General features: G+C 41.8%; 2 protein-coding genes across 5 annotated transcripts in view; one reads left to right on the top strand and one right to left on the bottom strand.

Moving 5' to 3' along the window:
• The window catches only part of ildr2 (immunoglobulin like domain containing receptor 2), an 80,238-nt gene extending 79,786 nt beyond the window's left edge, over positions 1-452 (bottom strand). The window contains exon 1 of one of the 2 annotated variants that reach the window (XM_062974940.1): positions 337-452. In XM_062974940.1, coding sequence (XP_062831010.1) covers positions 337-355 — 19 coding nt within the window. In that variant the 5' untranslated portion in view covers positions 356-452. Of the gene's footprint in view, positions 1-53; positions 205-336 lie in introns of those variants that run through there. The other variant, XM_008107702.2, reaches the window with a different exon arrangement.
• Positions 181-24,902, top strand: mael (maelstrom spermatogenic transposon silencer). 3 transcript variants are annotated; one of them, XM_008107708.3, is made up of 13 exons: positions 181-559; positions 9,357-9,440; positions 10,354-10,437; positions 12,331-12,421; positions 15,678-15,833; positions 16,207-16,248; positions 16,989-17,116; positions 18,210-18,264; positions 18,347-18,488; positions 21,258-21,320; positions 22,371-22,503; positions 23,080-23,134; positions 24,106-24,902. In XM_008107708.3, exons 1-13 carry the CDS (start codon positions 269-271, stop codon positions 24,243-24,245), a joined length of 1,464 nt encoding a protein of 487 aa, XP_008105915.1. In that variant the 5' UTR covers positions 181-268; the 3' UTR covers positions 24,246-24,902. The 3 variants fall into 3 exon arrangements, with proteins under 3 accessions (XP_008105915.1, XP_008105914.1, XP_003219148.2); XM_008107707.3 differs by having other exon boundaries at positions 190-559; positions 23,080-23,140; XM_003219100.4 differs by lacking the exon at positions 9,357-9,440 and having other exon boundaries at positions 211-559; positions 23,080-23,140.
• Positions 24,903-26,478: the final 1,576 nt, after the last annotated feature.

Below are 26,478 nucleotides of genomic sequence, written 5' to 3'. Positions count from 1 at the left end.
CTTCTTTTCTAACCTTTTCATAACTACTCGAATCAATTGCTATTCTCAGTTACCTGATAAAGCAGGCATGGGCCAACTTGGGCCCTCTCCAGGTGCTCTGGACTTCAACTCCCGCCATTCCTAACAGCCTCAGGCCCCTTTCTTTTCCCCCTCAGCCGCTTAAAGAAAGGGGCCTGAGGAGGTTAGGAATGGCGGGAGTTGAAATCCAAAACACCTGGCGGGACAGCCAAAGTTGGACCCCCTCTTCCTCTCGCTCACTCCTTCGCGCATGCGCTCTTCGGCCCCGGTAAGCCCCTCCCGTTTCCCAACCGCCGTTCTCCGCCAGCACGTGCTCACTTCTCGGCGTGGTCGTCATCGTCGTCGGCGCTTCCTCTCGTTTGAAAAGCAAGCGGGGAGGAGAGCCCCTCGCTTGAGTTCGCCAAAGGAGATGCCGAACCGCAAGAAAGTGCGCAATGCCTTTTTCTTCTTCGTGCTGGAGAAAATTCCGGACCTGAGGCGGCGTGGCCTGGCGGTGGGCGGCGTGGCCGAGGCCATCCCCTACTGCTCCGACGACTGGGCGGTGAGCCTCGCCGCGTTTCTCTTCCCTTTTAGGCCCTGTTGGCCTCGTTTTCCTCGCTTGACCAAACCTCTCCAAACTGGGCCTTTGTTTTCTCGCGCTTCTCTAGTCTACGCTTCAAGAACTGGAGTTTGCTACTGTTCAGAAGTACCTAGATGTGTTTAACGTTGATAATTCCCCCCCCCCCCCCCCAAAGTTAAATAACTTTCCCGCAAGTTCAGTAATATAAATTCTGACTGCGACTTGTGGTTGATCGTAATCAAATTACATCTACAATATGAAAATACTGTACTACAAAATACAGCTCCATCAAGTTGCCCCTCAATATATACAATCTAATAATATATAGAAATAAAAACATTGTAATGTAGGAACGCTAATATATTTAATATAATGTTGATAATGTTGTAATATATATACTTACAATTTACAATACATACCAATAATATAATATGCTGGGTTTTCCGGGCTGTATGGCCATGTTCTAGAAGCATTCTCTCCTGACGTTTCGCCCACATCAGAGGTTGTAAGGTCTGTTGGCAACTAGACAAGTGGGGTTTATATAACTGGAAGGCCCAGGGTGGGAGAAGGAACTCTTGTCTGCCTGAGGCAAGTGTAAATGTTGCAAGTGGCCACCTTAATTGGTATTGAATGGCCTTTCAGCTGCAAAGCCTGGCTGCTTCCTGCCTGGGGGAATCCTTTGTTGGGCGTTCCCTTCAGAGTTCAGTGGTTCCCTTAATGTATTGTAAGAATCAAACATGAATCAAGGAACATAAAAGGCACTGCAGACTAATTCAACCAGAGAAGTAAGCCATAGCTGAGCCCTTGATGAACCAACCTGGGCATAGCATATTATTATAGGACAGTGATTGTCAACCTGTGGGTCCCAAGGTGTTATGGCCTGCAACTCTCAGAAATCCCAGCCAGTTTACCAGCTGCTAGGATTTCTGGTAATTGCAGGCCAAAACATCAGAGGACCCAGGGGTTCATAACCACTGTTACAGGAGAACACAGAAATTATTCTGGAACACGGCCATACAGCCCAGAAAACTCACGTCAACCCAATATAAATTCTGTCTGTAATTTGTGGTTGATAGTAATGTAATTATATCTACAGCTTGAAAATACTATAAAACACACAAATCAATCTGGCTTAATCATTTTATAAAACTTTGCTACATTTTGCTATGTAGTTGAGTATTATAGAGCTTGAGCATCCATAGATGGGGTCCTGGAGGTGTGCTATTTTCTTACTTGAGCAAATTGGTAAATGTCATCTTAACACATTAATGACATACATGAATACATTAGTAGTATTTACTTATGTGTAGTTAAATGGCCATGTTCCAGAAGCATTCTTTCCTGATGTTTCACCCATATCTATGGTAGGCATCCTCAGAGGTTGTGAGGTCTGTTGGAAATTAGGCAAGTGGGGTTTATATATCTGTGGAAGGTCCAGGGTGGGAGAAAGAACTATTGTCTGTTTGAGGCAAGTGATGTTGGCAATTGACCACCTTGATTAGCATTGAATAGCCTTGGTAAATGTCATCTTGATACATTAATGACATTAATAGCATTTACTTAAACTACAATATGAATAGCGTCGTTTATGGTAGGTATGGGCAAACCTAGGCTCGGAGGCTGAATGGGCTCTTTTCTCAGGCCCTCTCACCATCCTATCCTTCTCGTTTTCCTTTTTCCTTCCTCCCCTCCTTCCCTTTTGTCTTTCCTCCCTCTCCCTCCCTCCATTCTCTTCCACCCTTCCTTCCAACCTTTTCTTCCTCCCTCCCTCCTCTTTTTCCTTCCTCCAGGGGGATGTTTAGCTTGGATACAAAATGGCTGAGAGGGAGCATGAGAACCATGTTTCAAAATTTAAAAGGGTATCCCATTGAGGAGGAGAGAGGGAGAGGGAAAACTGACTGCTGCTCTAGAGACCAGGACACAAGGGAGCAATGGGGTCCAATGGCAGAGAAAAAGATTCGACTGAAAAGATGAGGAAGAACTTCCTGGAGAGTGGCACAACCTGCCTGGGAGTGTGGTGGAGTCTCCTCTAGAGGTTTTTCGGCAGAGGCTGTCTATTGGGAGTGCTTTGATTGTGCCTTTTTGAATGGCAGGGGGTTGGACTGGATGGCCCTTGGAGGTCTTTCCAACTCTATGATTCTAATCAGGAGTAGGTAATAAGGGGTCTAATGGATAACACCTTTTCACTCCCATCCACCATCTCATCCTGACCAAGGTCAAACCTTTTGGGATCCAAACTTTTCCTGTATTTCCTTCACTTTCTGCCTCCAAAAAAGAAAAAGGAAGGGGAAGAAAGGGCAGAGATCAGACTTGGGGAGAACCCCCTCCCTCCTGGCCCACCCACTCTGCTTCGGCCTGCCATGCGGCCCCCAAGTTAGAAATTTGCCCATGCTTGCTCTATAGGCTTTGTGATGCCTCATGGGCCCTGTAGTCCTGTTCCTAGTACTATTGTGACAGATGAAGACGAAAACATGGGGTTTTCGCCGGTTCAACAAGAGCTGGAGTCTCTTCACCTGCCCGATATTGATGTTTGCCCTCAAGAATTCAGTAAAACAGGCCTTGGGCAGAACTCCCCTCTGTTTCCCAGGAAAGAATTTTATTCTAAAGACAGAGGAGTCAGAGAAGCCCAGCGGAGGAGTTTGCGGATTGCAGCCAAACAACAGACTGATTAGGCCTGCTTCCCTTGGGAAAATCTAAGGAGTCTAGCATCTGGACAGAGTTGGGTTTCGTTTCTTGTTCTCTAGGGAAAGAGATTTGTTGGCGGGAAACGAGACCCAATATAGGTGGTTGACACGGGAGATTCTTTGTGGAGTCAATTGATCAGCTTCAGGAGAGAGATTGTGTGTGGACTTCGTAAGCCCAGTTCCTTGCTTCCCGGATCAAGCTTCCAAGCCTTTGCCTGGCCTTGCTGTGTAACCACGGACGCTTCATGTTTCATGTTTTGCCCTGTTCCACGGACGCTCCACGCTTCATGTTTTGCCCTGTTCCTGGTCACGGACCTAGCCAAGAATCAAGTTTATTTCCAGCCTTGTTATCAAGCTTCATTGGACTCTAAGACTCTGACATTTCCCCACACTATTGCTTGGCAAAGTGTGTGTTTCGGTCAAGTGGATTAAAACTTTGAACTCTAATATCAATTATTGGACAATACATTTTTGGACTATATTTGACCTCATTTGAAAGGTCTGCTTCTGAACTATATTCTTCACTTGTTTTTATTGCTTTTATATATTTCCTTAATAAAGATATTAGATAGAGATTGGCCTCCGTGTATGGTTTTTGGTGCCCAGCAGCCAGGGTTCTGACAGTTTGACTCCGCCAACTAAGCACCAAACAACCTAAGGCCAGAATGTCTACAGGAACCGGAGCGGATGCCCCAGCTCAACCACCCAGTTACACCATTTCCCAAGATGAATTCAATCGGATCCGGGACACACTCCGAACGCAGGAGGGAGAAATACGGGGCTTGAAGGAACGCGGAGCCCGTCTCCCTGCCCTAGCGCTACCAACCAAGTTTTCTGGAGAAGCCTCCAAGGTTCATGTTTTCCGTCGCCAGTGTCAGGCGTACTTAGAAGCCCGCCAAGCCGAGTTTCCCCAAGAAGATGTCAAGGTGGTGTGGATCTTCAGTCTCCTAGATGGGCCTGCGGCCACTTGGGCGACGGCACTATACGATGCGGGTTCCACGCATCTAAACACCGCGCAGCAATTCTTGAATCACCTTCGGAAAACCTGGGGGATCGAGGACGACGAGGAGGCGGCCGGTCATAAACTCCGACGCCTCTTCCAAGGGGACAGACCGTTGTCCCGGTACATAGCCGAGTTCCGGGTGTTGGCTCAGAACACCGGCTGGAACAACATAGCCCTCAGAGGACAGTTTCGCGAGGGCCTCAACATCGAGATGCAGGAAGAAATCTCTAAGGTGGACCCCCCAGGGACTCTGGAAAGACTCATCAACCAGTGTTTACGGGCTGAAGTCCTGCTTGCCAACAAAAAACAGTGGCTCCGGGGGCAGAGTGGAAGAGCCGGAGTAAAACCCCCCACTTCTGCCAGTGTCCAGCCGCGTCCAGTATGGAGATCCCCACCACCATCCCCTAGCCCCATGGGAAGCGAGGAGGAGCCAATGCAGTTGGGCAACGTGCGCCCCAGACTAGATGTTGCTGAAAAGGCCCGCCGCCAACGTTTGAATCTGTGTTGGTACTGTGGAAACGGGGGCCACTTCGCCAGAGAATGTCCAGCCAAAAAGAAGCCCGCCGCCCGTCTGGCGGCGGCGTCCTCCGCGGAGGCTGCCGAGGCGGCTGGAACAAAGCCGGCGGGGGAAGCCAGCGACCGGGCGTAGATGGGCTCACCAACCCGGTCAAAAACTCCACTCAAGAGCCGCAAACGGGGGTCCTATTTCTCCTGGTGGTCACGCTGTGGTCAGTGAAAAAAGGACCCGTCATGATCCATGCCATGATAGACTCAGGGGCAACAAACAACTTCATCGATAGAGACTATGCTGACTCTCTGGGACTACAATATCATGATTTCAAGAATGCCCGGGTGGTGCAAGCCATAGACGGCCGACCCCTGAAGACAGGTCCAGTAAGCCAATGGACCGAGCCCACCAGAATATGCTGCAGGACGCAGAGAGACCTCAGAATCTCGATTGCTGCAACCTGAAAACTTTGCCACGCTCACAGTGGGAACATCAAATCCACTTCAACTGAGCCAACTCCCTCTAACCCAGAATCCCTTTTCACTCAAGAAATTAGAGCCAGTCAACAGACAGATGCCTGGGCTCAAGAACAGATTCGCCAAGGACTACGTTTCCCATTCTCACTTAAGAACGGACTACTATGCTACAGGAATCATCTTTACATCCCTCCAGGCCCCGGCAGAGAAAAGGCACTTCATCTGTGTCATGACAGCAAGCCAGCAGGACATTTTGGGCTATTTAAAACCATGCACTTGATCCTGCGAGATTTCTGGTGGCCCAAGATCCGCAAGGATGTGGAGAAGTATGTCAATACCTGCCCTGTATGCCAGCGTTCCAAGACACGAAGGGAGAAGCCGTCAGGGCTACTGCATCCCCTTCCCACTCCTTCTCGCCCATGGGAGATAATCTCCGCGGATTTTATCACTGATCTACCACCCTCCCTTGGATTCACCACGATTCTAGTAGTGGTGGACCTTTTTACCAAGTTGGCCCATTTCATCCCCTGCGATGGCCTCCCCACGGCCAAAGAGACTGCAGATTTATTCCTTCAGCATGTATTCCGACTACATGGATTGCCCAAGAGTTTGGTCACTGACCGTGGATCTCAATTCACCTCTCGTTTCTGGAAAGTACTACAAAAACTATTGGTCATAGACTCTCGTTTATCTTCAGCTCACCATCCCCAAACGGATGGGCAAACTGAGCGCACCAATGCTACTTTGGAACAATACCTTCGCTGTTATGTAAACTACCAACAGGACAATTGGGCTTCACTATTGCCTCTATCAGAATTTGCTTACAACAATGGTGTCCAGAATTCAACTAAAGAAACCCCGTTCTTTGCAAAGTACGGTTTCCATCCACGTTTCTTTCCTTCTGTCATTGAAACCTCAGAAGTCCCTGCAGCGGAGGATTGGCTGCAGGAACTCACAGCAGTACAAGAACTCTTGCACCAGCAACTGGATCAAGCCAAGGAGGACTACAAACGCCACGCTGACAGCCATCGCCAGCCGGGCCCCGAGATCAAGGTAGGAGACCGGGTTCTGCTGTCCACTCGTTTTTTGCCCTCCCACCGTCCCTGCCGGAAGTTAGATGCCCGTTTCATTGGTCCCTACCCAGTGGTGGCGCAACTTAACCCCGTGACTTTCAAACTCCAACTTCCGCGCTCCATGCGCATTCATCCGGTGTTCCACCGTTCCTTGCTCCTTCCGGCGGATGGTGTACGCCCCGACGCGAGCCAGCTGCCCCCCGCCCCTGTTCTAGTGGACAGAGAGGAGGAGTTCGAGGTTCAGGACATTTTGAATTCTCGCTTCCATCGCCGCCGCCTTCAGTATCTCATTGACTGGGTGGGTTTTGGCCCCGAAGAACGCTCCTGGGAAGAGGCTTCCACAGTCCATGCCCCTGATTTGGTCCGCCGCTTCCATCAGGCCTACCCTTCCAAGCCGCAGCCCCGCGACTCTCGGGGACGGGCCCTGAATGAGGGGGGCCTTGGGAGAGGGGATAGTGTGATGCCTCATGGGCCCTGTAGTCCTGTTCCTAGTACTATTGTGACAGATGAAGACAAAACATGGGGTTTTCGCCAGTTCAACAAGAGCTGGAGTCTCTTCACCTGCCGGATATTGATGTTTGCCCTCAAGAATTCAGTAAAACAGGCCTTGGGCAGAACTCCCCTCCGTTTCCCAGGAAAGAATTTTATTCTAAAGACAGAGGAGTCAGAGAAGCCCAGCGGAGGAGTTTGCGGATTGCAGCCAAACAACAGACTGATTAGGCCTGCTTCCCTTGGGAAAATCTAAGGAGTCTAGCATCTGGACAGAGTTGGGTTTCGTTTCTTGTTCTCTAGGGAAAGAGATTTGTTGGCAGGAAACGAGACCCAATATAGGTGGTTGACACGGGAGATTCTTTGCGGAGTCAATTGATCAGCTTCAGGAGAGAGATCGTGTGTGGACTTCGTAACCCCAGTTCCTTGCTTCCCGGATCAAGCTTCCAAGCCTTTGCCTGGCCTTGCTGTGTAACCACGGACGCTTCATGTTTCATGTTTTGCCCTGTTCCTGGTCACGGACCTAGCCAAGAATCAAGTTTATTTCCAGCCTTGTTATCAAGCTTCATAAGATTCTGACATTTCCCCACACTATTGCTTGGCAAAGTGTGTGTTTCGGTCAAGTGGATTAAAACTTTGAACTCTAATATCAATTATTGGACAATACATTTTTGGACTATATTTGACCTCATTTGAAAGGTCTGCTTCTGAACTATATTCTTCACTTGTTTTTATTGCTTTTATATATTTCCTTAATAAAGATATTAGATAGAGATTGGCCTCCGTGTATGGTTTTTGGTGCCCAGCAGCCAGGGTTCTGACAGGCTTTGAATTTCAGGAGAAAAAGCTAAGTAAAAGTCATAAGCAAAAAAAGGTGAAGGGAGCAGATATCCTGAGGAAGGAATTATTCAGACAATCTGAAGTTTGGAGAAGTTATCTTATTGCCCCCAATACTTACAGAGAAACCCAACAAGGGAAAAGGCAAGGCTGGCCACAGACAGCTGCTTATGTCTTCTTTTTTTTCCCCCCAAAGCAGCACTTGCTCATCAAAATAAAACTGGGCACACAGAGAAGGCGCTGGACAGACTGCGCTCTGGCACCATGAGATGCAAAGCCAATCTTAGGAAGTGGGCCTGCAAAGTGGATTCCACAACGTGAGTGTGGAGAAGAGCAAGCCACGTACCACTTACTACAATGACCCCATGATCCCTGCCACATGCACAATGGAGGACCTTCTCACAGTGACACCAGATGTTATGATTGAGCCTCGTGGCTCTGTTTCTGACAGGCGTGGGCGTAAGACTCCTCGAGAGTCAGATACTCTCGAGGAGCGAGAGAGAAAAAGACTGCGAGACATATTTGCAGCACCATCTGACGAAGAGTCTTTCGAAGGGTTTACGGAGAGAATGGAGGAAGGGCTGGTTAGCTCAGAGGAGGATGAGATGGATTGGACTCGGGTAAGGGAGGAATTGGGGGCCACTGGCCATGATGGGGCAGAAGATGAATGGGGACCTTCAGGATTAGACCCATGGCTTAGCTGGAGGGATGGGACGGGATCCACAGCTGGAGATGCTGTTGGGCGTAGTCAGAGGTGTTCCAGCTCTGACGAGGAAAGTGATGAGGAAACGCCCGGGTTAAGGAGGACAGCTGACAGTGATGAAGATTTGTAACTGGCATAAAATGGGGCTTGGGAGCAATTGCAAATTGCGTCGGGCAAGGTAATCTGGGCAAACGCTTGGGATTCGTGTGTGTGTGTGGGACGCTTCCCTGAAGACTTGTGTACTTTCCTGTGCTGAGACGTAAGTTGATTGGAATCCAGGGTCAGACGGCGGGAGGGATTGTGTGGGCATTTGTTTGTGCAAACCTGTGCTTACTCTTATTAGCTTGACCTTCCGTCGTCTTCTTGACGGACGCCATCTCCTGCTTTGAGAACTCGGACTGAACTGACCACGGCTTGTCTTCCCCCCTTCTTGGACTTGGAAAAACTACAAACGTCTGCTTCTGGCTTTGATCTACGGAACGGAACTGGTCTACTCTACTGCTAAAATCCCTGGCTGAATTGTTCGTGTTGGAATCCTGTCTGCTGTGTGTGTGTGTGGGAGCGACGCAAGTTACTCTAAACACAGTGTTGGCAGCAGAGAGGAATCTGCTGCCAATTAGTTGCATTCTTTATCTTTTGTTCCTTGGCTTTCGTTTTGTTTATACCCAGGCTGAAGAAAGCAGTTTGTTTTTACCCGGATTAAACTCCGGTTTAATCCGGTTTATCTTTTGAACATTTACTTTTGCCCCTTTTTGCTCCTAAAGGCAAAAATTGCCTGGCCCTTGTGTTTTACGGGCATTTTTGAGTTCTGTAAACTAATAAACTCTGTTACTTTGAATCTTGTGGCGTTCTGTCCTTGACACCAGAGGCACTCCAAGTGGCTAGCTTCTGGTCAAAGGAAATCTAGTATAATGCCAAGATTTTAAATTTGTGTTTTTAAATACATTACAACTGTATTCTCAATTCACTTCTTACATGATAATTTTTTTTTAAAAAAATCACCCAGGAGATGCAGGAGCAGGTTGTGCAACGCTACCCCAACGACCAACCATGCCATGAAAGCATTTGCAGGAGAGAAACAATCCCAAACGCAAGTTTTTTATTTTGTTGATTAGTGCTATGTTAATGTATAGGCACACCTTGCTGTAGCCTCCCGCTATTTTACCAATCATCAGGCTCTCTCTCCACTCATTAGTTCACCATTTTATAGAAGGGATGCCATTTTACTATCCCATTGTATACAGGTTGTTTTCAAAAATGTGGGACTTGATTTGAAATGACTATATCTTTGTAAGCATGTACCAGCCATGGATGAAACTCTATCAATTGAGACAGTGGGGCATAGAGTTTGCTCACTGCTAGATGCCTCTCCCAGCACACAAACCACCCCGAGCTTCAGTCATTCACAAGTTTTATGTTCTATTTTTGCTAATGACTGAAGCCAGGGTCTGTGTGTGCACTGGGAGATATATCTAGTGATGATTATTTGAAATTCTATACCCCACAGTTTCAAATGGTAAGGGTTTCATTCAGGAGTTGGTTGTGATTGTGGAGATACAGCGATTTCCAAGTCAGACCCGCCATTTTGAAACACCCTGTATAATGGGACCTGAGCATCCATGGGCGAAATGGTGCTGGGTCATGAAACCAAACTCCCAACAAATATGGATGGTTCACTCATGAGTACTTGCTGAGAGTTTGATGGTGTTCAGCGAAATAGTGAGTAAGCCTAAAAAGATATACATACATGTGAGTGTAGGTTTTACTCATGATCTAGAATGAAGTTTAGATATTTTCATTCATAAAGTATGGAATAGAGGTATTAGGAAGTTGCTAGTCATAGTAGAGTGGAAATAAAACACTTTTAAAGTCACAATTCTGGATGATGCATGTTTAATTGGCTGGGTTGTGCCGAGTATCTTGGTTGGTAATGAATTTTGAGAGAAACTTGTTTGAAGAAAATGCTGGAAAAGTTTTCATGATCCTTATTTTTACTCTTAAAGGCACTGAGTGAGGACCAAAAAGAAAAGTATGCAGAAATGGCTCGTCAGTGGAAAGCTAAGACATCAGAAGTAGCAGCAGCAAAGGTATGTAGGAGTGTGATTCAGGAATGGAAAAATACTTTAGGATTTATATTCTCGCCCTCAAGTCAGGGTACAATAACTGAAGTACTGTATCATAATTGAATGACTCTTGATAGTGATAAGGAATAATAATAAACATTATTTGTATCCCACCCCATCTCCCCGAGGGGACTCAGAGTAGCTAACAACAATATGATTATACAAATCATATCAACAACACAAATATATCCAATTTAAATTAAATCAACAATTAATAATGAGGCAAACTATATATATAAAAGAGTGATGGAATCAGGGCACCGGACAAAACAACAAAACTACAGGCCCCCCAACCTCGAAATTTGACAACACAACCCATCATCTATGGCTCTAGGTTGATACAACAAAAAGAAAAGAAAAAATAAAGTCCTAATTAGAGTGAGAGCAATAATTGTTTTTATCCAATTGCTGCCAGTTAGAGGGCTAAGCTCTGCCCAGCCACCACTACCTCAACAATTTCTCACCAACACCACCAGACAACGCCACAGCAACGCGTGGCCAGGCACAGCTAGTATAAAAATAAAGTAGCATTTTGAAATTACATAAAATAAGGATTTTCATGTATTTGGTGCAATACCTGAGTTATTGGTGTTCCAGTGGTAGTTGTCATTAAAGAAAGTTGTTTTTAAAATTTTACAAGCCAGTTGGTTTCTCCGTGCTACATAATGTGTATCGCTTATCAATGTAGTTTTTACTTCGTTTTTTAATTTGGGGAAGGTTCCAGTCGAACTCTTTCTAAAATAAGCACTGGATTAAGCAGTCAAGGCAACCCTGCAGGATTGGATATTGAAGCTTGAATTTTTCACTAAAAAATTTGTTGTATTGGGATTACATTTTCTTCATATTGACACCTGGAAGTCGTTGTATTGTGTCGTAATTAGGTGCATCACAAGTCCTGTATAGGTTGATAATGTTGCAAGCGTTGCGCTCCATTCACAAGAACACATATTCTCTGTGAGAAAAATGGGAAGGGAGATGATAGTTTGGAAAGCGAGAAGAGAGATTATAACTCGTTGGATAGAATTCCTGTTCTCTCTGCAATCAAAAATTACACAGTTTCTGAGTGCTGTGAGAACTAAAATCTGCCTGCTCAATTTGGGATAATTTGCACTATTATATACAATCTCGCTTGGAGGATCTGTAGGCAAAGAGTTTCCTGCCAGCCATTTCAGAAACATTTGGATGTTGTTAGAATTACATGGAACCTGCATTTTTGTGAATAAATAATAATGATACTAATAATTAAAAAAAAACAACCTTTCTTTATAACCCACCCTATATCCCGGGGGGGGGGGGGGGGAGACTCAGGCCGATTTCCAACAAAAGATGGCAAACATTAAATGCCATATTAAACAATAGAAACAAACCGAATCAAAACAGTAAACACACACACCTATACAAACTTATAGTAACTGGCCAAAAGAGCAAGTAATTAAATAGATATGGTAGACCTACATCAATTACACTTACACCATAAAAATCTAATCAACTTAAATGCATTAAAATTAATGAATGATTTACAGCAACCAACAGAGCCAGAGTGAGTCACCAGTGAATGAATAGCTGTAGCCTGTTTCATAGCCACACAAAAAACCTGATAAATGTCACCCATATGAAAATGTGTTATTGTTGTGATTCAACAACACAGATACAGAATATTACTCCAGACTTGATTGCAAGCAGGGTGGGGTACCTCGTGTGACTTGGCACGTAGTCTGCTAATCAATTTGTATGGGCTCAACTTGACTAGAAAATGCAAAGAAAGTCTGTCTTTTTTTGCTTGCAATTAGAGATCATTTTACTTTGCTTGATTCAATATATAATGAGTTGACTGATTGTCTCAACTTTTTTTCTCAGTCACCCAGTGAAGTTCCAGCATCTTTTCCTACAAAAACCCAAAATAAAGTTCTTGAAAACCTCACAGGTCTTCTTACAAAGAGAGATCAAGGTAAAATATAATGAAAACATACATATTTCGAGTGGTTTATCTCTAGTGTGTTCTGAGCTGATACATATCTTTCTCTTGTGACCTTAGGGGAGTTATAAGTAGCATTATGAAAACCATAGGAAAGAAAGTACTAACAGAGTACTCTTGGTCAATTCTATGTATATTATCTGAAAAGAATCTCTACAGTTACCATTATATTATTCCTGATGCCCACAACACCAAAATGTGGTGTCTTAATGATGAAATCATAGTCGGAAGAGACCTTTTGGGCCATCCAGTCCAACTCCCTGCCAAGAAGCAGGAAAATCACATTCAAAGCACCCCTGACAGATGATCACCCAGCCTCTATTTAAAGCTCTCCAAAGAAGGAGCTTCAACCACATTCAGGGGCAGAGAGTTCCACTTCTGAACAGTTCTCACAGTTAGGAAGTTCTTCCTAATATTCAGGTGGAATCTTCTTTGCTATAATTTGAAGCCATTGTTCCGTGTCCTCGTCTCCAGGACAGCAGAAAACAAGCTTGCTCCCTTCTCCCTATTATTTTAGTTTTTCATGTCAGGAGTGACTTGAGAAACTGCACTAAAAACTTGATATTCAAAAAAGCGTGTCTCATAACCATGCTTTTACTTTCTTCCTGAAGGTCAGGAGGGAGATGGCTGCTCTAATTTCCCTTGGGAGGGAGTTCCATAGCTATGGGGCCACCACTGAGAAGGCCCTGTCTCTCGTCCCCACCAGCCGCACCTGTAAAGGAGGTGGGTCCGAGAGCAGGACCTCCCCAGAAGATCTTAATCTCTGAGATGGATCACAGAGGGAGATGACATTCAGACAGATAGACTGCGCAGAACATATAACTGTAAACTGTGTCGCAGGATTTTCTGGTACGTGAAGTGATTTATAGTTTCCAAATCATGACCTCCCCGAACCACTGCAAACTGGATAGTAAGTGTCCCAAAGGCAAGCAAAAAATAATAATACAGCAGTATCCTTTCACAGCAAAAGTGTACTTCAGCCCATCTATCAGCAGAGTCCTACTGCCAGCATCTGATCTTATCTATACACACTGTTTAGTAAACTCAGGGATTCAGGTTTCATTCAAAATATCCGGAGGCTTTAATCTTCACAGTTGCAATGTATCAAATGTACAAACAGGATATGCAGATCCACTTCCCTTGTACTTGTAAACAATCAAGAGCCATCAGATAGTCCCATGTTGTTGTGGATTGCTCTTCTGATTCTGAGGGAGAAGGAGGACAGGTGGTTGAAGAGGCAGCACTTGGGGATTTAGGGTTAACTGGTGAAGAAGATGAGAGAGGAGAGAAAGCAGATATGGCAGAGATCCCTACTTTTTTGGAGAGATGAAGGGAGAAAGAAGGTCAGCTAGGCTAACGGAGAAAACACTGAGCAATCAGACCTCGCCCTAGGGTCAGCTGTGCTGGAAAACTCAGAGCTATAAATTAGCAGCAAGTCTAGAGCCCAGTGCTGTCTGTAACTGTCTTTTGAGAAAGAGCCTGAATTCAGCATCATGTCTAGCGTGGAACCTCTGAAACCTGTTGTTGGCAACTCGTAAGCCTGTTTATCAAAGACTTTATTTTATGGTTGTTGTATGTCTTTCGGGCTGTGTGGCCATGTTCCAGAAGTATTCTCTCCTGACGTTTCGCCCACGTCTATGGCAGGCATCCTCAGAGGTTGTGAGGTATGGATAAACTAAGTAAGGAAAGGAAAGAATATATATCTGTGTAGAGTCCAGGGTGTGGCAAGAGTCCTTTGTCACTGGGAGCCAGCATTAATATTTCAGTTAATCACCCTAATTAGCATTGGAAATGTTTTGTCTCTTGCCTGGGGGCATCCTTTGTTCAAGTCAAGCCCTCAGAGTGTTGTTTCCCATCTACTGTTTTGATTTTGGAGTTTTGTAATACTGGTAGCCAGATTTTGTTCATTTTCATGGATTCTTCCTTTCTGTTGAAGTTGTCCACATGCTTGTGGCTTTCAATGGCTTCTCTGTGTAGTCTGACATGATAGTTGTTGGAATGGTCCAGCATTTTTGTGTTCTCAAATAATATCCTGTGTCCTGGCTGGTTCATCAAATGCTCTGCTATGGCTGATTTCTCTGGTTGAATTAGTCTGCAGTGCCTTTCATGTTCTTTGACTCTTGTTTGGGCGCTGCGTTTGGTGGTCCCTATATGTATGCTTATCTGTGGTGGTGGATATCACAAAAATACGATTTTACTCATCAAGTTACCATGTTAAATAGTATTTTATGTGTGGCCCAAGACAATTTTTCCAGTGTGGCCCAGGAAAGCCAAAAGGTTGGACATCTCTGGTCTAAGCCTTATAGTTTTCCATTGGTGTGCATGCATGCACAATTTTCTCTTGATGACAAGAGAGTGTGTATATGATCTCATATAATTATATGCATTTGTGTTAATATTCACTGGTTTTACTCTATGTCACAGAATTCTGAGACTTGTAACTTAAGGCATTTAGAATTCTCTGTTAGGGAGATACAGTTCAACAAAGCTCACAAGCAGATAATTTCATTTCTGCAAACATGAAGATTCAACTTTGTTGTTTTTATGGCATTGTTTATAGGTTTCTTTCTCACAATGCTAGTTTGTGATTCATTATAAGCTTTCTTGGGTCCCACACCAGGAGAAAGGTGACATAAATAAATGAATGCTATGTTTCCTTCTAGATTAGGGCTGTCAAACTCATTTTCATATATGACCATATATATGGTTGTCTTCAAATGGCTATTGAGTCCATGGTTAGAGAATCTGTGGATACAGAGAGGTCTTTAGTTTTCCCCCAGTTTGGGTCCCCAGATGTTATTTAACAACAAATTCCCATCACTTTTGATTATCTACCATGCAGATTGGGATTAATGAGAATTACAGCCTAACAGCACTTTTGGCTCTGAAGTTCAGGAAAATGTAAAAGACAGTTAAAAGTCAGATATCATATCTAAGTTCAAACCTGGCTAAACAGAACAAATTGCAGCCTTACAGAGGTTACTGTATTGCAACTCCCATCAACTCTAGTCATGATGTCTAATGATGAGGAACACAGGAATTGTACAGCATCTGAAAGATTACACAAAATGTAATAGCAGGCCAGATTCGTCCTGCAGTCCTTGAATTTGACACATTTATTTTAGATTCTAACACAGCTTTGATATGAGTTGGGTTCAGTGTTAGCATCACAATAAAGCTTTTCATATATTTTTGCTATTATGTTCTTTTATTCAAAATCATCTTTTAGATGTGCTTGAAACCTCATTCTACTTCCTGAATATCTTGAGCCATGGAATGCTGCCCCAGGTTTGCAGTCAGCGTTTTCTCCCTTGTGAAATTGGCTGCATCAAATATTCTCTTAAGAAAGGCATAATTGCAGAGTTCCATCGTTTTATAGATCCTGGTGAGTTCTATGAAATGGTGGGAAATGAATTTGTTCTTTTTCTTCTGTGTGGAGAGAAGGTTTTTTCAACTCTGTTTTAACAAAAGGACGATTCAGTATATACATTTCTTGTAGTGGGCAATTTGCTGCTTTACAGCATCATTTGATAAAGAATTGAAAATGAATAAATGGAGCTGGCCAACTTGTGCTAAGGAAATGCATAATGATCATAAAGCAAGGTTTCTTGAGTAAATAGCAGTTTTTAAAAGTCATATTAATAGAAAACTAATTGAACATAAATTTCATTCTTTTTATGGAAGCAAAGTAGGCTTTATTTTGTATTGGAGAATAGCCTAGCATCACTATGTATTGTATTTTTTCTGATCTTCTGTAGGAGAGGTGCCACGAGGTTTTCGATTTCATTGCCAAGCTGCAGGTAGTACTAACAAGAAAGTTGGAAAGTGACAAATGTGAATGTGTTCTGTACCTGATATCTTGCTATGTTTTATTTATACTTTACATTTAATGTGTCTTCACTAATATGCTGTGATTCTGGTCTTCAGTAGCTGGTAAATTTTTCATTTGATTTTTCATACTCACTTTTTACCCATTAGAATGGAATAACTTGTTTCCTTTTTAAATAAAATATAGACAAGTTATTGAAAGAAGCAGTTAAACATTTTAACTTTTAAAAGGATTTTTTTTATTTCTGTGACTTGTTTATTCCCGTATATGTTTATATTTGTGTCTCCATGCCAACTTGGGCATGCAGTGATTCTGTCATAGGATCTTGGCAAGATTTATTCAGAAAAAAGGTGTCATTGCCTTCTTCTAAGGCAGTGCTTCTCAACCTGTGGGTCCCCAGATGTTTTGGCCTTCAACTCCCAGAAATCTTAACAGCTGGTAAACTGGCTGTGATTTCTGGGAGTTGTAGGCCAAAGCACCTGGGGACCCACAGGTTGAGAACCAGTGTTCTGAGGCAAAGAGAGTGCTCTGATCAAAGTCAGCCATTGGCTTTTCTTGGCTGACTGAGGATTCAAACCCTTGCATTCCAAAATTCCACTTCAGCACTCAAGCCACTGTACCATATTGACACACAAGTATTAAATGTGATTGTGTGGCTCTCTTTTCTTTTGGAAGACACTAATTAAAAACACTTCAATATTTTTCTGTTAGCCGATGCTACACACAAAATTCCTATATCGGGATTAGACCTTCCAGCCACAGATCGTTCTGTTTTGCTTTGTGAACTTTACTCATTCATCCAGCCATGTTGGGGCACCTGGCCACTTATATATTGTAAGGTACAGTATAATATTTTCAAACATTGTTTCGTGTTTTTAAAAAGTAAGCCAAGTTAGATGAAATGTCATTTTTGCAAATTAGACAAGTCAGATAAAATGAATTAATAAAATAAAATCAGATTTTTAAAAACGTAATTTTTAAATCTACATTTTTCTTGACATAAATACAATTAGATCCCATTAGAACAAGCCAAAATTAGTTTTACTGAAAGGAGTGACTATTTCTGTTGCATTCATACTCACTCTTCAGTTACCAACCAGTAAAACCTGGACAGTCATGTTGAGTTTTTTTATTTCAAAATTTTCAACATTCTAACTAAACATTATTTTTTTCCAGAATTAATTCACATGTGTAAAGCAAGATGAACAGGAGAAAAGTTTAGTTTGATGAAATTATCATTGTATGTCAGTGTGATTTAAGTCAAAATCATATTGTCCTTGGTGATGCAAAATACGCTGTTACTTGATTCATAAATGTTCATATTCATAAATGAGTCCCCCTGGGGGAGAAGAGCAGTATATTAATTAATTAATTAATTAATTAATATTTTAGTTCCTACATTTTTACCAATCTTCTAACAACCGTGAATTATATGTGACAATTTTTATTTAGGTTAGTTTTCTCTTGATTATTGAAATAAATCCATCTTGCATTTAAAGTATTAGGCAGAGGAGCCTAATCAGAACCCATGTATTCTTCCTCCTGCAATGGCGGAGAACAAACTGGAGTAATATAAAAGGGGGTAGAAGTGACTTATATTAGTTCTGCACATATTAACTCGTCCATAAATGGCTTGGAATTAGAGGTAAGCAATAAGTAGCACCCTGTTTTTGATTCTGTAGTTACAATAGAGTTTAGAGGACCATAATACAAATCATTTTGTAGTTCTCCGTACTAGAATCTTCAGTTAGAAATCTGTATGTGCTACAGTTGAAATAAGTATATCCATTTTTGGCATATCTTCATATTTCTGAGAAAAGCAAAGATGGTTGGTGTAAGTAGCAATATTTAGCTTAAATATGGGGTTTAAGGGGAAATGCTGAATACATAATTGGGTCCATAAATCCCACCTTATTTTTTTTTTTTTTGCAGTCTGATGATCACTATAGAGTCAACTGGTGCTTGAAGCACATGGCTGAGGAAGCAGGTGGGAAGCTACTAACTTTTACAACACGTGTGTCTTTTTAAAAAATATGCTTCCTACTTCTAAAGCTTTTTTTTTCTAACAGGCACAGTAAATCACCTGGAGCTTCGCAATGTGGAGGATCTTATTGTAGAGTTATATTCTCGAAAACTTGAAAAAGAACCTTCTAAGACCTGGGTGTGCAGCACACTGGATGCCTCTGTGTGGGATTATTCAGCCAATACTAGGTACTAGTGTGCATTTGTATGGAATTGCTGTTCATTTTGTTTAGTTTCATTCATTTTGTCTAATTTTCGTATTCGCTCCTGTTTCCAAAAATGGGTCTCGCTTACGAAAAAAATGAAAATGACTGAGTAAGAATAAATGTATAGGCCGATTTTTTAAATTTATTTTTATTTACATTAACAATTTTCAGTAAAACAAAACACAAAAGCAATGAACATTTTACAAACACATAATCCCACCACCAAGGCCCAAACAAGTATCATTTCCTTTACCATAAGATTTATAAGTCAACCATTAAACAAATGTCATACCCAAATTCCTGACCAACATGATTGTATTGTTTTTCTTTTTCACTTTCTAGGACATATTTAATAAAAACTGACCAGTATAAATCAAAATCAGATCTATTAGTTTCCCCCCTGAACACCCTCATTTCCATTGATAATTTATCATTTAAGGCTACATTCCATACCTCCCCATACCATGCTTCCAGTGTAAGATTGGTGACTATCTTCCAATTCCTTGCAATTATAAGTCTCACCACTGTAAGTTAATCACCAATTCTTTCTTTTCCATTTCTAAATTCAACTTCGTGGCATCCATTAATAATGCTAACCTAGCATTTGGAGTGATGTTTGTTCCTATAATGTTACTGATTTCTATACATATGCTGTTCCAAAATCTCTTCCAACTGGGGGCATTCCCACCATAGATGAAAATATGTCCTTTTGTCCATTAGAAGTCCATTAGAGGCCCTAGGTCTCCTTCCCATACCTTTTTTAACAGCTTCAGCCCTATTTCTTCCCCTGTTAATCCATTGTATAAATGTATATAGGCTGATGAAGATACACAGCTGGCGGCCCAGCACCTGACCTGTCCAAACGCCCCAAAAGGTGCTCCGGGACCAGACACTGGTGGAGTAACACAGTTCCCGACCTTCTTTAAGAGAGGGAATGCATCTCCCTTTCAGAAGGTACGGCGAGGGGCCTGGAGGAGACTTAACAAACTCCCAAACATCTGCCAGGCAAATTTCCTGGCTCATAAGTATTAGGCTCACCTTTCCCCGGAGGCGACAGGGAAGGGGTATGATAACCGGGATACAAATCAAAGTAGAAAAAGAAAGGATAAAAGACCCCCCCCCGGGTGGGCGGGGCCCCGAGTCGGGCCCATTCCACCTCAACACACAGGCAGCCAGAGCCTGCCAAACAAACCACTCCGGTATGGAATCCTTCAAAGGAGGAGAAGAGAGGACTAACAAACTACAAGGAAACATCTGCTAGGCAAGGTAATGTGAAACCCACCTATTATAATGTGCCACAGCAAGCAACTCCTAATTTCCTGACTCATAAGTATTAGACTTGCTTGTCCCTGGAGGCGACAGGGAAAGGGGAAAAACTGAGGCAAAAAAAAGAAGAAATAAGTAATTCCATCAACAGAATTTGATCCTAGAGACAGCTCAGCAGCTGCTGCTCTCCCACAGTTTTACAACTGTCTTATGTAATTTTATATGATCTGGGTCTCGGCCCCACACATGGGGTAACTCCTGCCGTCTAAGGGAGTAAATGCATATTCCTAGGGGACAGCAGGGGGCGGAGCTAGAGGAGTGGGCGTGGCTTCTACCCAAGAGCCCGAGACAGGGCTGAGAATCTATACCTCTCTTGAGACGATTGTTGGGACACAGAGGGTGGAGCTAGGAAGGGGGTGGGGCCTCCTTCCAAGAGCCCAAGACAGGGTTGAGCCTCCTGAGAGGCTTTTTAGGACTTAGGGGCAGGGCCTCTTCCCAAGAGCCCGAGACAAGGCTGAGCCTCTATACCTCCTCTGAGGCGTTTGTTTGAACACGGGGGCGGGGTATAGAGGATCAGCCCATCAGGCACTTGGGAAGAGGCCCCGCCCCCTCCTCTAGCTCTGCCCTGTGTCCTGGCAGGCGCCGCAGGACCAGAATAGAAGCTCAGCCCTGCCTCAGAGCTCGTAACTCCGCCCATCCCAGTCCTGGCCTCCCATTTGTGACCCCACCCACCTCCCCTTCCCAGCCCTGCATCTTGGGCTAGGGGAGAGGCTCAGCCCCGCCCTCTTGAGCAGGAGTCTCACCCACCCCTCTAAGCCATGCCCCCTTTCCAGGGGGTGCTGAGTAATATTTTTTCTGGAAAGGGGGCGTTAGGCCAAATAAGTTTGGGGACCACTGGTGTATACCATCTGCTGTCTTCACATTCTCTCAAAAGGCCAGAACTTCTGTGAATAGGTGAGTGCTTTGTCAACTGTGTGACAGAAATATTGAGTTTTGGAAGAAGTGATTGTTTCTTGCTTGTTTATAATTGGAATCAAAGGTTCATTGAACTAATTTTAATTTCTAAGGTGAACATTTAAAATTATTTTGAAAAAACGGTAATCTCCTAAACCTAGAAGAAACAAGTATCTGCCTCAGGTAGTTGGATGTTAGTGGTGGATATTTTAATGCTGTTTCTGATGTATACTTCACTGCATTGTGTACTAAATCAGCATCATATGATAGGCATTTAAATTTCCCACAGTACATTAATAATTTCCAGACGAAAAATTGATGAGTTTTACTGCAAGAACAGGTCCATTCTAGATTAAACAAATTAGAGAAAGGATATCTGTATGCAAAATGTGTTGCATTGTACTCTTGTAAAGAGTAGCACTCTACTTCGTTGACTAGGTTGTTAACTTCTGTGGCTCTTTGAGGAAAAGGGGGATATAAATAAAATGAATAAGTAATTCCAAAATCATGATAAAATATGGTTTACATTTAGGTGCCAGTGGCATGAAGAAAATGATGTACTATTCTGTGCTCTTGCTACTTGCAAAAAAATTGTGTAAGTATAAATTAAGGTAAAAAAAATTTAAAAACTACATTTTATGAAATACAGGACTAAATTCTTAGAATCACCATTAACATTATTTGTAAGATAACCATGTTCTAAGTTTCCTTGTCTATCTTTAAAGCATAATTTGTGGTTTTGTTCTATGAAATACAAGTACCAACTGTCTGGTTACAAGTGTGATGTGGTGGTTTGGCTGTTGTACTATGTCTCGAGACCAGGGTTTGAATCCCTCCTTGGTCATGGAGACCCATTGGATGACCTTGAGCAAGTCACTCTCTTAGCCTCAGAGGGAAATCAGATGCACCAACCTGCTCAGAAGAAATGTTCCCAAGAAAACCTCATGATTTGTTTCGCAATAACTCAAAAACAGGTTGAAGCTACAATAGCACCAAACTACTTTTGTGGTGCCTCTGCTGTTTAAAGAGAAGGATGTTTCTGCTTTTCTAAATAAATTCATATTTTGTTATGATTTTATTTCTCATGTATTCTGTATAGACTAAAAGGTCTCTGAATTCCTGGTGTATTTTCTGTGGGAAAGTTGTCTTTTCTTAAAAATATTAATTAAATTAATTCAAAATATTTTGGAGATTTAACTGCCACGCTGGGGGTGTGAAGCATGTCTTTTCTTCCCCCGTATCCCACAGGCTCAGAAAAATTGCAGATAAGACTCTCCATATTCTTGCCTCTAACATACACCTTTTTCAGCCATGCCTACTTATCACTCAACGGCATCCAACCCTTTACTAATGAGATCAGCCTCACTTGGGAATATGCCTTTGTTACTGATCAGGTCTTATTTTTTGGTTCTGGTGACCTCCTGTTGCTTTGCTTGCTCCAAAGTGGGCTGCTCTTTTACCTGAACCTGGCCTGTCACTTCTTCAGCTCTAGCCTGGCAAATTTTATTCTGTGCTCCCTGGTCTTGGGAATACACAACATGCATATGCATGTTGCAAATTTTTGTAACTTTGCAATTTGAAGGTTTCTTTGCAACCTGTCAAAACGATAATAAAGTTTTGTCTGTTTTGTTCTGTTCATTTGTAGATACTGCATCAGCAATTCTCTAGCACCTATATATGACATACAACTGACCACAGCTCATTTACCTCTGCATGAGAGATCATCCTCAAAAACAGTGAATGCGAAGACAGTCATATTGGATGCTAGACGTTTTCAGGTTACCCCTTTTTTTAGCATCTAGTCCCTTCAACATGTTTTAAACTAAAATTCTCAGTATCCCTGAAGATTGGCAATACTGCTTGTGGCCGATTGGTTTTAAATATCAAAACATCTAGAAAGTAGCAGCTTTCTACAGCTAGTGCTAAAATTCCTTGCTATATAGAAATATTTTAAGTAAGCATTGGTTGAGCGTGAAGAGTGTTTGGAAGTTCATAAGCTATGTAATAAAGCTGTTTCTGACTCTTCTGCAAAGACTTTGAATTGACCAAGAAAATTATGCCTGTTCATAAAACTGACTTTCGTTTGGCATTGCTGTTTTTTTGTTTCAAAAAGTTTTTGTAAGATACCGATACTAATTCTAGCTGACTTCAGAAAATACCTGTTTTGAAAAATTATAAATGAACATGCATAGAAATGTATTTAGCTAGTGATACAAAAGTGGATGTTCCTTAACCATTAAATGCATCATGCCTTTATGTGCTAGGATTTCTTGAAAAAGTGAGTAAATACGTAAAAAGAGCTCTGAAGTGCTTTTATAGCATAAATGTATAGGTGATTTGTGTTTGTATTGCAGAAAGCTGAGTGCACTGTAAATAATAGGCACACCAGATCACCACATCAGCATGCAGGTACTGGTGAGTAGAAATTAATTTTGTAAATTTAATGAACATGCATAATTCTTAGAATGGCTTATTTCACATGTATATTGTTGTTATCATTTATTCCTCTTCTAACCCCTCCTCCTTTTGTGCAAGAAAAAATTCCCCAACATAGCAGATCTTCAGGCTTGTCTGCTGCAGTCTAGTAGCGCTTCAGTTTCTTTTCATTTTCAGGTGTACCACTACTTGGTGTGTATGTTAAATAGTTCAGGGTTTTCTTTACATTGATGCAGGTTAAAACAGTATTTCTTCTGTGGAAGAGAGAATATCCTTGTTATTTCTTGCTCAATTTCTACAAACAACCTCGGTCATCTGAGTTCACAGCTGCCACATTTTGTGTCTGATTATGGAGCATCTTCAAGAGCATTGCATTGTTAATTGCTGCTAGTAAATAAGGATCATGTGATAGAAATCTGAACCACTTGCATGATATTGCAGATTTAATTTTGTGCTGAGTGGAACATCATGATTTATGCTGTCTATCGGACTACAGCTTGGCTACTGCTTGTCCAGCTCAGATTTTTCAGCTTGTACCATCCAAGATGAGTACAGGTTTTTTAGATGTAAGGACTACTGTATTTGCTTGATCTTCGCTTCGTTACTTAGAAGAACAACTTTGATACATAAATTTAGTGCTGAACTTTTAAAAATAGGATGCTGTAAAGACATATGACCAGTTCATATCAATGAACTAAAATGGCTTAAAGGTAAAATACAGTCTTGGAGGTGGTCACAACACTTCATGATTAAGCAGGGAAATACAGTGCCTGTGAACATGATGCGGGGGGGGGGGGGGGGGGGTGTCTTTTATAGGTATAACATAACCTCTGAGTTCTGTGGAGCTAGCAGCCACAGTTAATTTATTTGTTATTCTCATATGATCTTGATGATTTTGAAGTACACTTAGTTTGTATACTGACAGAAATGCATTATTTGCTTAGGTAATTATCCTGCAGGAGTGAAGACAGTGTGTGAACCAAGCACTAGATGTGGGAGAGGAATTGCACGGCTCTTTCCACAAGCGGTCCAGCCGATAGAAGCTCATACTAAAGTGCCTCCTGGCAAGGACAACTCTTTTTAGGATTCCTGCCATCATTGATAATCGAAATGCATTACATTTATGCATGTTTTGCATTAAATGTTTGTTGTCCTTAACAAATGTTTGCTTCCTATGATTTGACATTTTCCTAAATATAAAAAAGTAAGAAAGAATTAAGTTATTCTAGAGCAGGTTATAATGAATATTTCTCAGTGCCTTTGAACATTTAGCAGAAATTAGAGAAGATGGGGTAAAGTGAAACCAGTAGTAAAGCATTCTTAAACAATTTCTGAATTAGTCAAGACTGTTGTATGCATTTTGCGGAGAGAAAAGTTTTATACCTGATATTCTGTGGTAGCATACTTGCTCTACCTGGAACATAAGAACCCTGCAATTATTTTATTTGCTTTAATAAAGCAGTCTATTCCCAAAGATTGGGTATGCTCTGATGTGTTTTGTCTATTGTTACTATAAAAGAGCTTAAATTAGCCATATATTGTACAAATAGAATCAAGGGGTTGATAGTTTAAAAAAAAGTTTTAAAGTTCTCATTTAGTAGAACAATGTAGTTAATCCTCTCTTTTTTTATCTTCCCTTGATGTAATCCAAATTATTAAGCATTCAGAATGCTTAAGGCCTTAAATGTGATAGACCAGTTTATGTTATAAATTCAGTTATAATTAAATTTGATGTGTTCTATCTATGTTTCTTGGTGTCTAAATATATTTTCAAGTTAAATGGAGAACGTGGAATTATTGACTATAGGGTACTTTGTAAATATAATGTAAACACACAAATGATTTAGCCATTTGAAAGACAAGCGATTACTGAAAAATGTGTTTTCTGCTAAAAAAAATATGTGTTTAACATAGGGTGATTTTATTTATTTATTTATTATTTTTTGGAAAATGGCATTTATAACCTTTTGGAACAAATTTTGGAGATCATAACTTTTTAGAAAAGAATGACCTTTCAAAGAAGAGCGAAAACCCCTTTAGAGGAGAATATTCACTTGTGGTATACAACCAGATATAATTATGCTAGGCAATGGTTTTCAGTTGTTAATCTAAATAACCTGTTATCTCTGATGGAAAACAGATTTTGCCAGTGAATAAAAAACAGTGCTTCAGAAGTGTTTTTCAGGGCCCAAAATATATAAAGTCTCAGGAGACAAAAATGAAGTAGACTTGGATAAAAATAACACTTGGTGTACTCACAACCTTCATGTGTTCAGCATACACAGATACAAAACCTATCAGTCCAGTTTCAGATATGTTTGAGATAATTCTCTGTGCCATCTCTTACAGCAAAAGAGCAAACAAGTGTATGATCTGATGTCTGAAGTAGTCTGTAGTCTGTAGTGATTATGTGGGCTGCAGCTACAGCTCAGGAACCATAGAATAAAGAAAGCTGTTTACCAGAACATATATACAAACAGTAAGTAACAGATAAACAGATTAATAGATAAACATGACTAGAGAAGTCTTGAAGAAGTTTGTCATTTCCAACAGTATTTCTGTACTGTATAGAAAACGATAGGTGACAAAGGGCCAGTATATCAAATCAATAACTGCATATCTCACAACTGAATCTTTTTTTCTAAACAGGCAGGTGTATTAGCTCTTTTACTGTCGTGAATAATGAAAATTTATCCAAAGCTATTATTAGTGATTAGTTTGATTACCCCCCCCCCTTTACAGCTTTCATTTAGCAATACAAAAATATTCATGAAAATACTGCATATTTCCCATCTTATCTAGTTTGGCCCTACTATGTTAATTTTAAATTTTCCTCAGTAATAATACAAAACTTTTTTGTTTGATGTGAGAACTGTTAAGTTATGGTGGTCTCTACAGAAGTGGAGACTTGTACAGCAGAAGCTCCAGTCAGATTGAAGTAGCGGTAAATCTTAAAACTTTAAAGCTGTCATCTTTGGAATCAGCCTTCATCTTATACTGTTCTCTTTAGCTACTACTTGTTCAGTGTTGACAGGGGACCTGAGGGCATTTGCACATACACACACGCACAGAATCATTATATTTCACTATTTCATTATATATGCACTTGATATCTACAAGGACAAAGATAGTTAGTTAATCTAGGGTTAGTGTCGTCACGTCTAGAAAAATGAGTAAGGTACAAAATGGCTTAGAACCAGTATTGGAATGAAGCAAAGGGGTCCACCTACAGATGACCATGTCTTTTGCAGCAGGTGATGCTGTTGAGGTGATGCATGCCATATGCCAGCAAATATGGAAAAAACAAGAATAGCCAT

Source organism: Anolis carolinensis, chromosome 3 (genome assembly GCF_035594765.1).
Source record: "Anolis carolinensis isolate JA03-04 chromosome 3, rAnoCar3.1.pri, whole genome shotgun sequence".
NCBI classification, from domain to species: Eukaryota; Metazoa; Chordata; class Lepidosauria; order Squamata; family Dactyloidae; genus Anolis; species Anolis carolinensis.
Note: the sequence above shows the minus strand (reverse complement) of the source record. Positions and strands in the feature narration are given on the sequence as shown.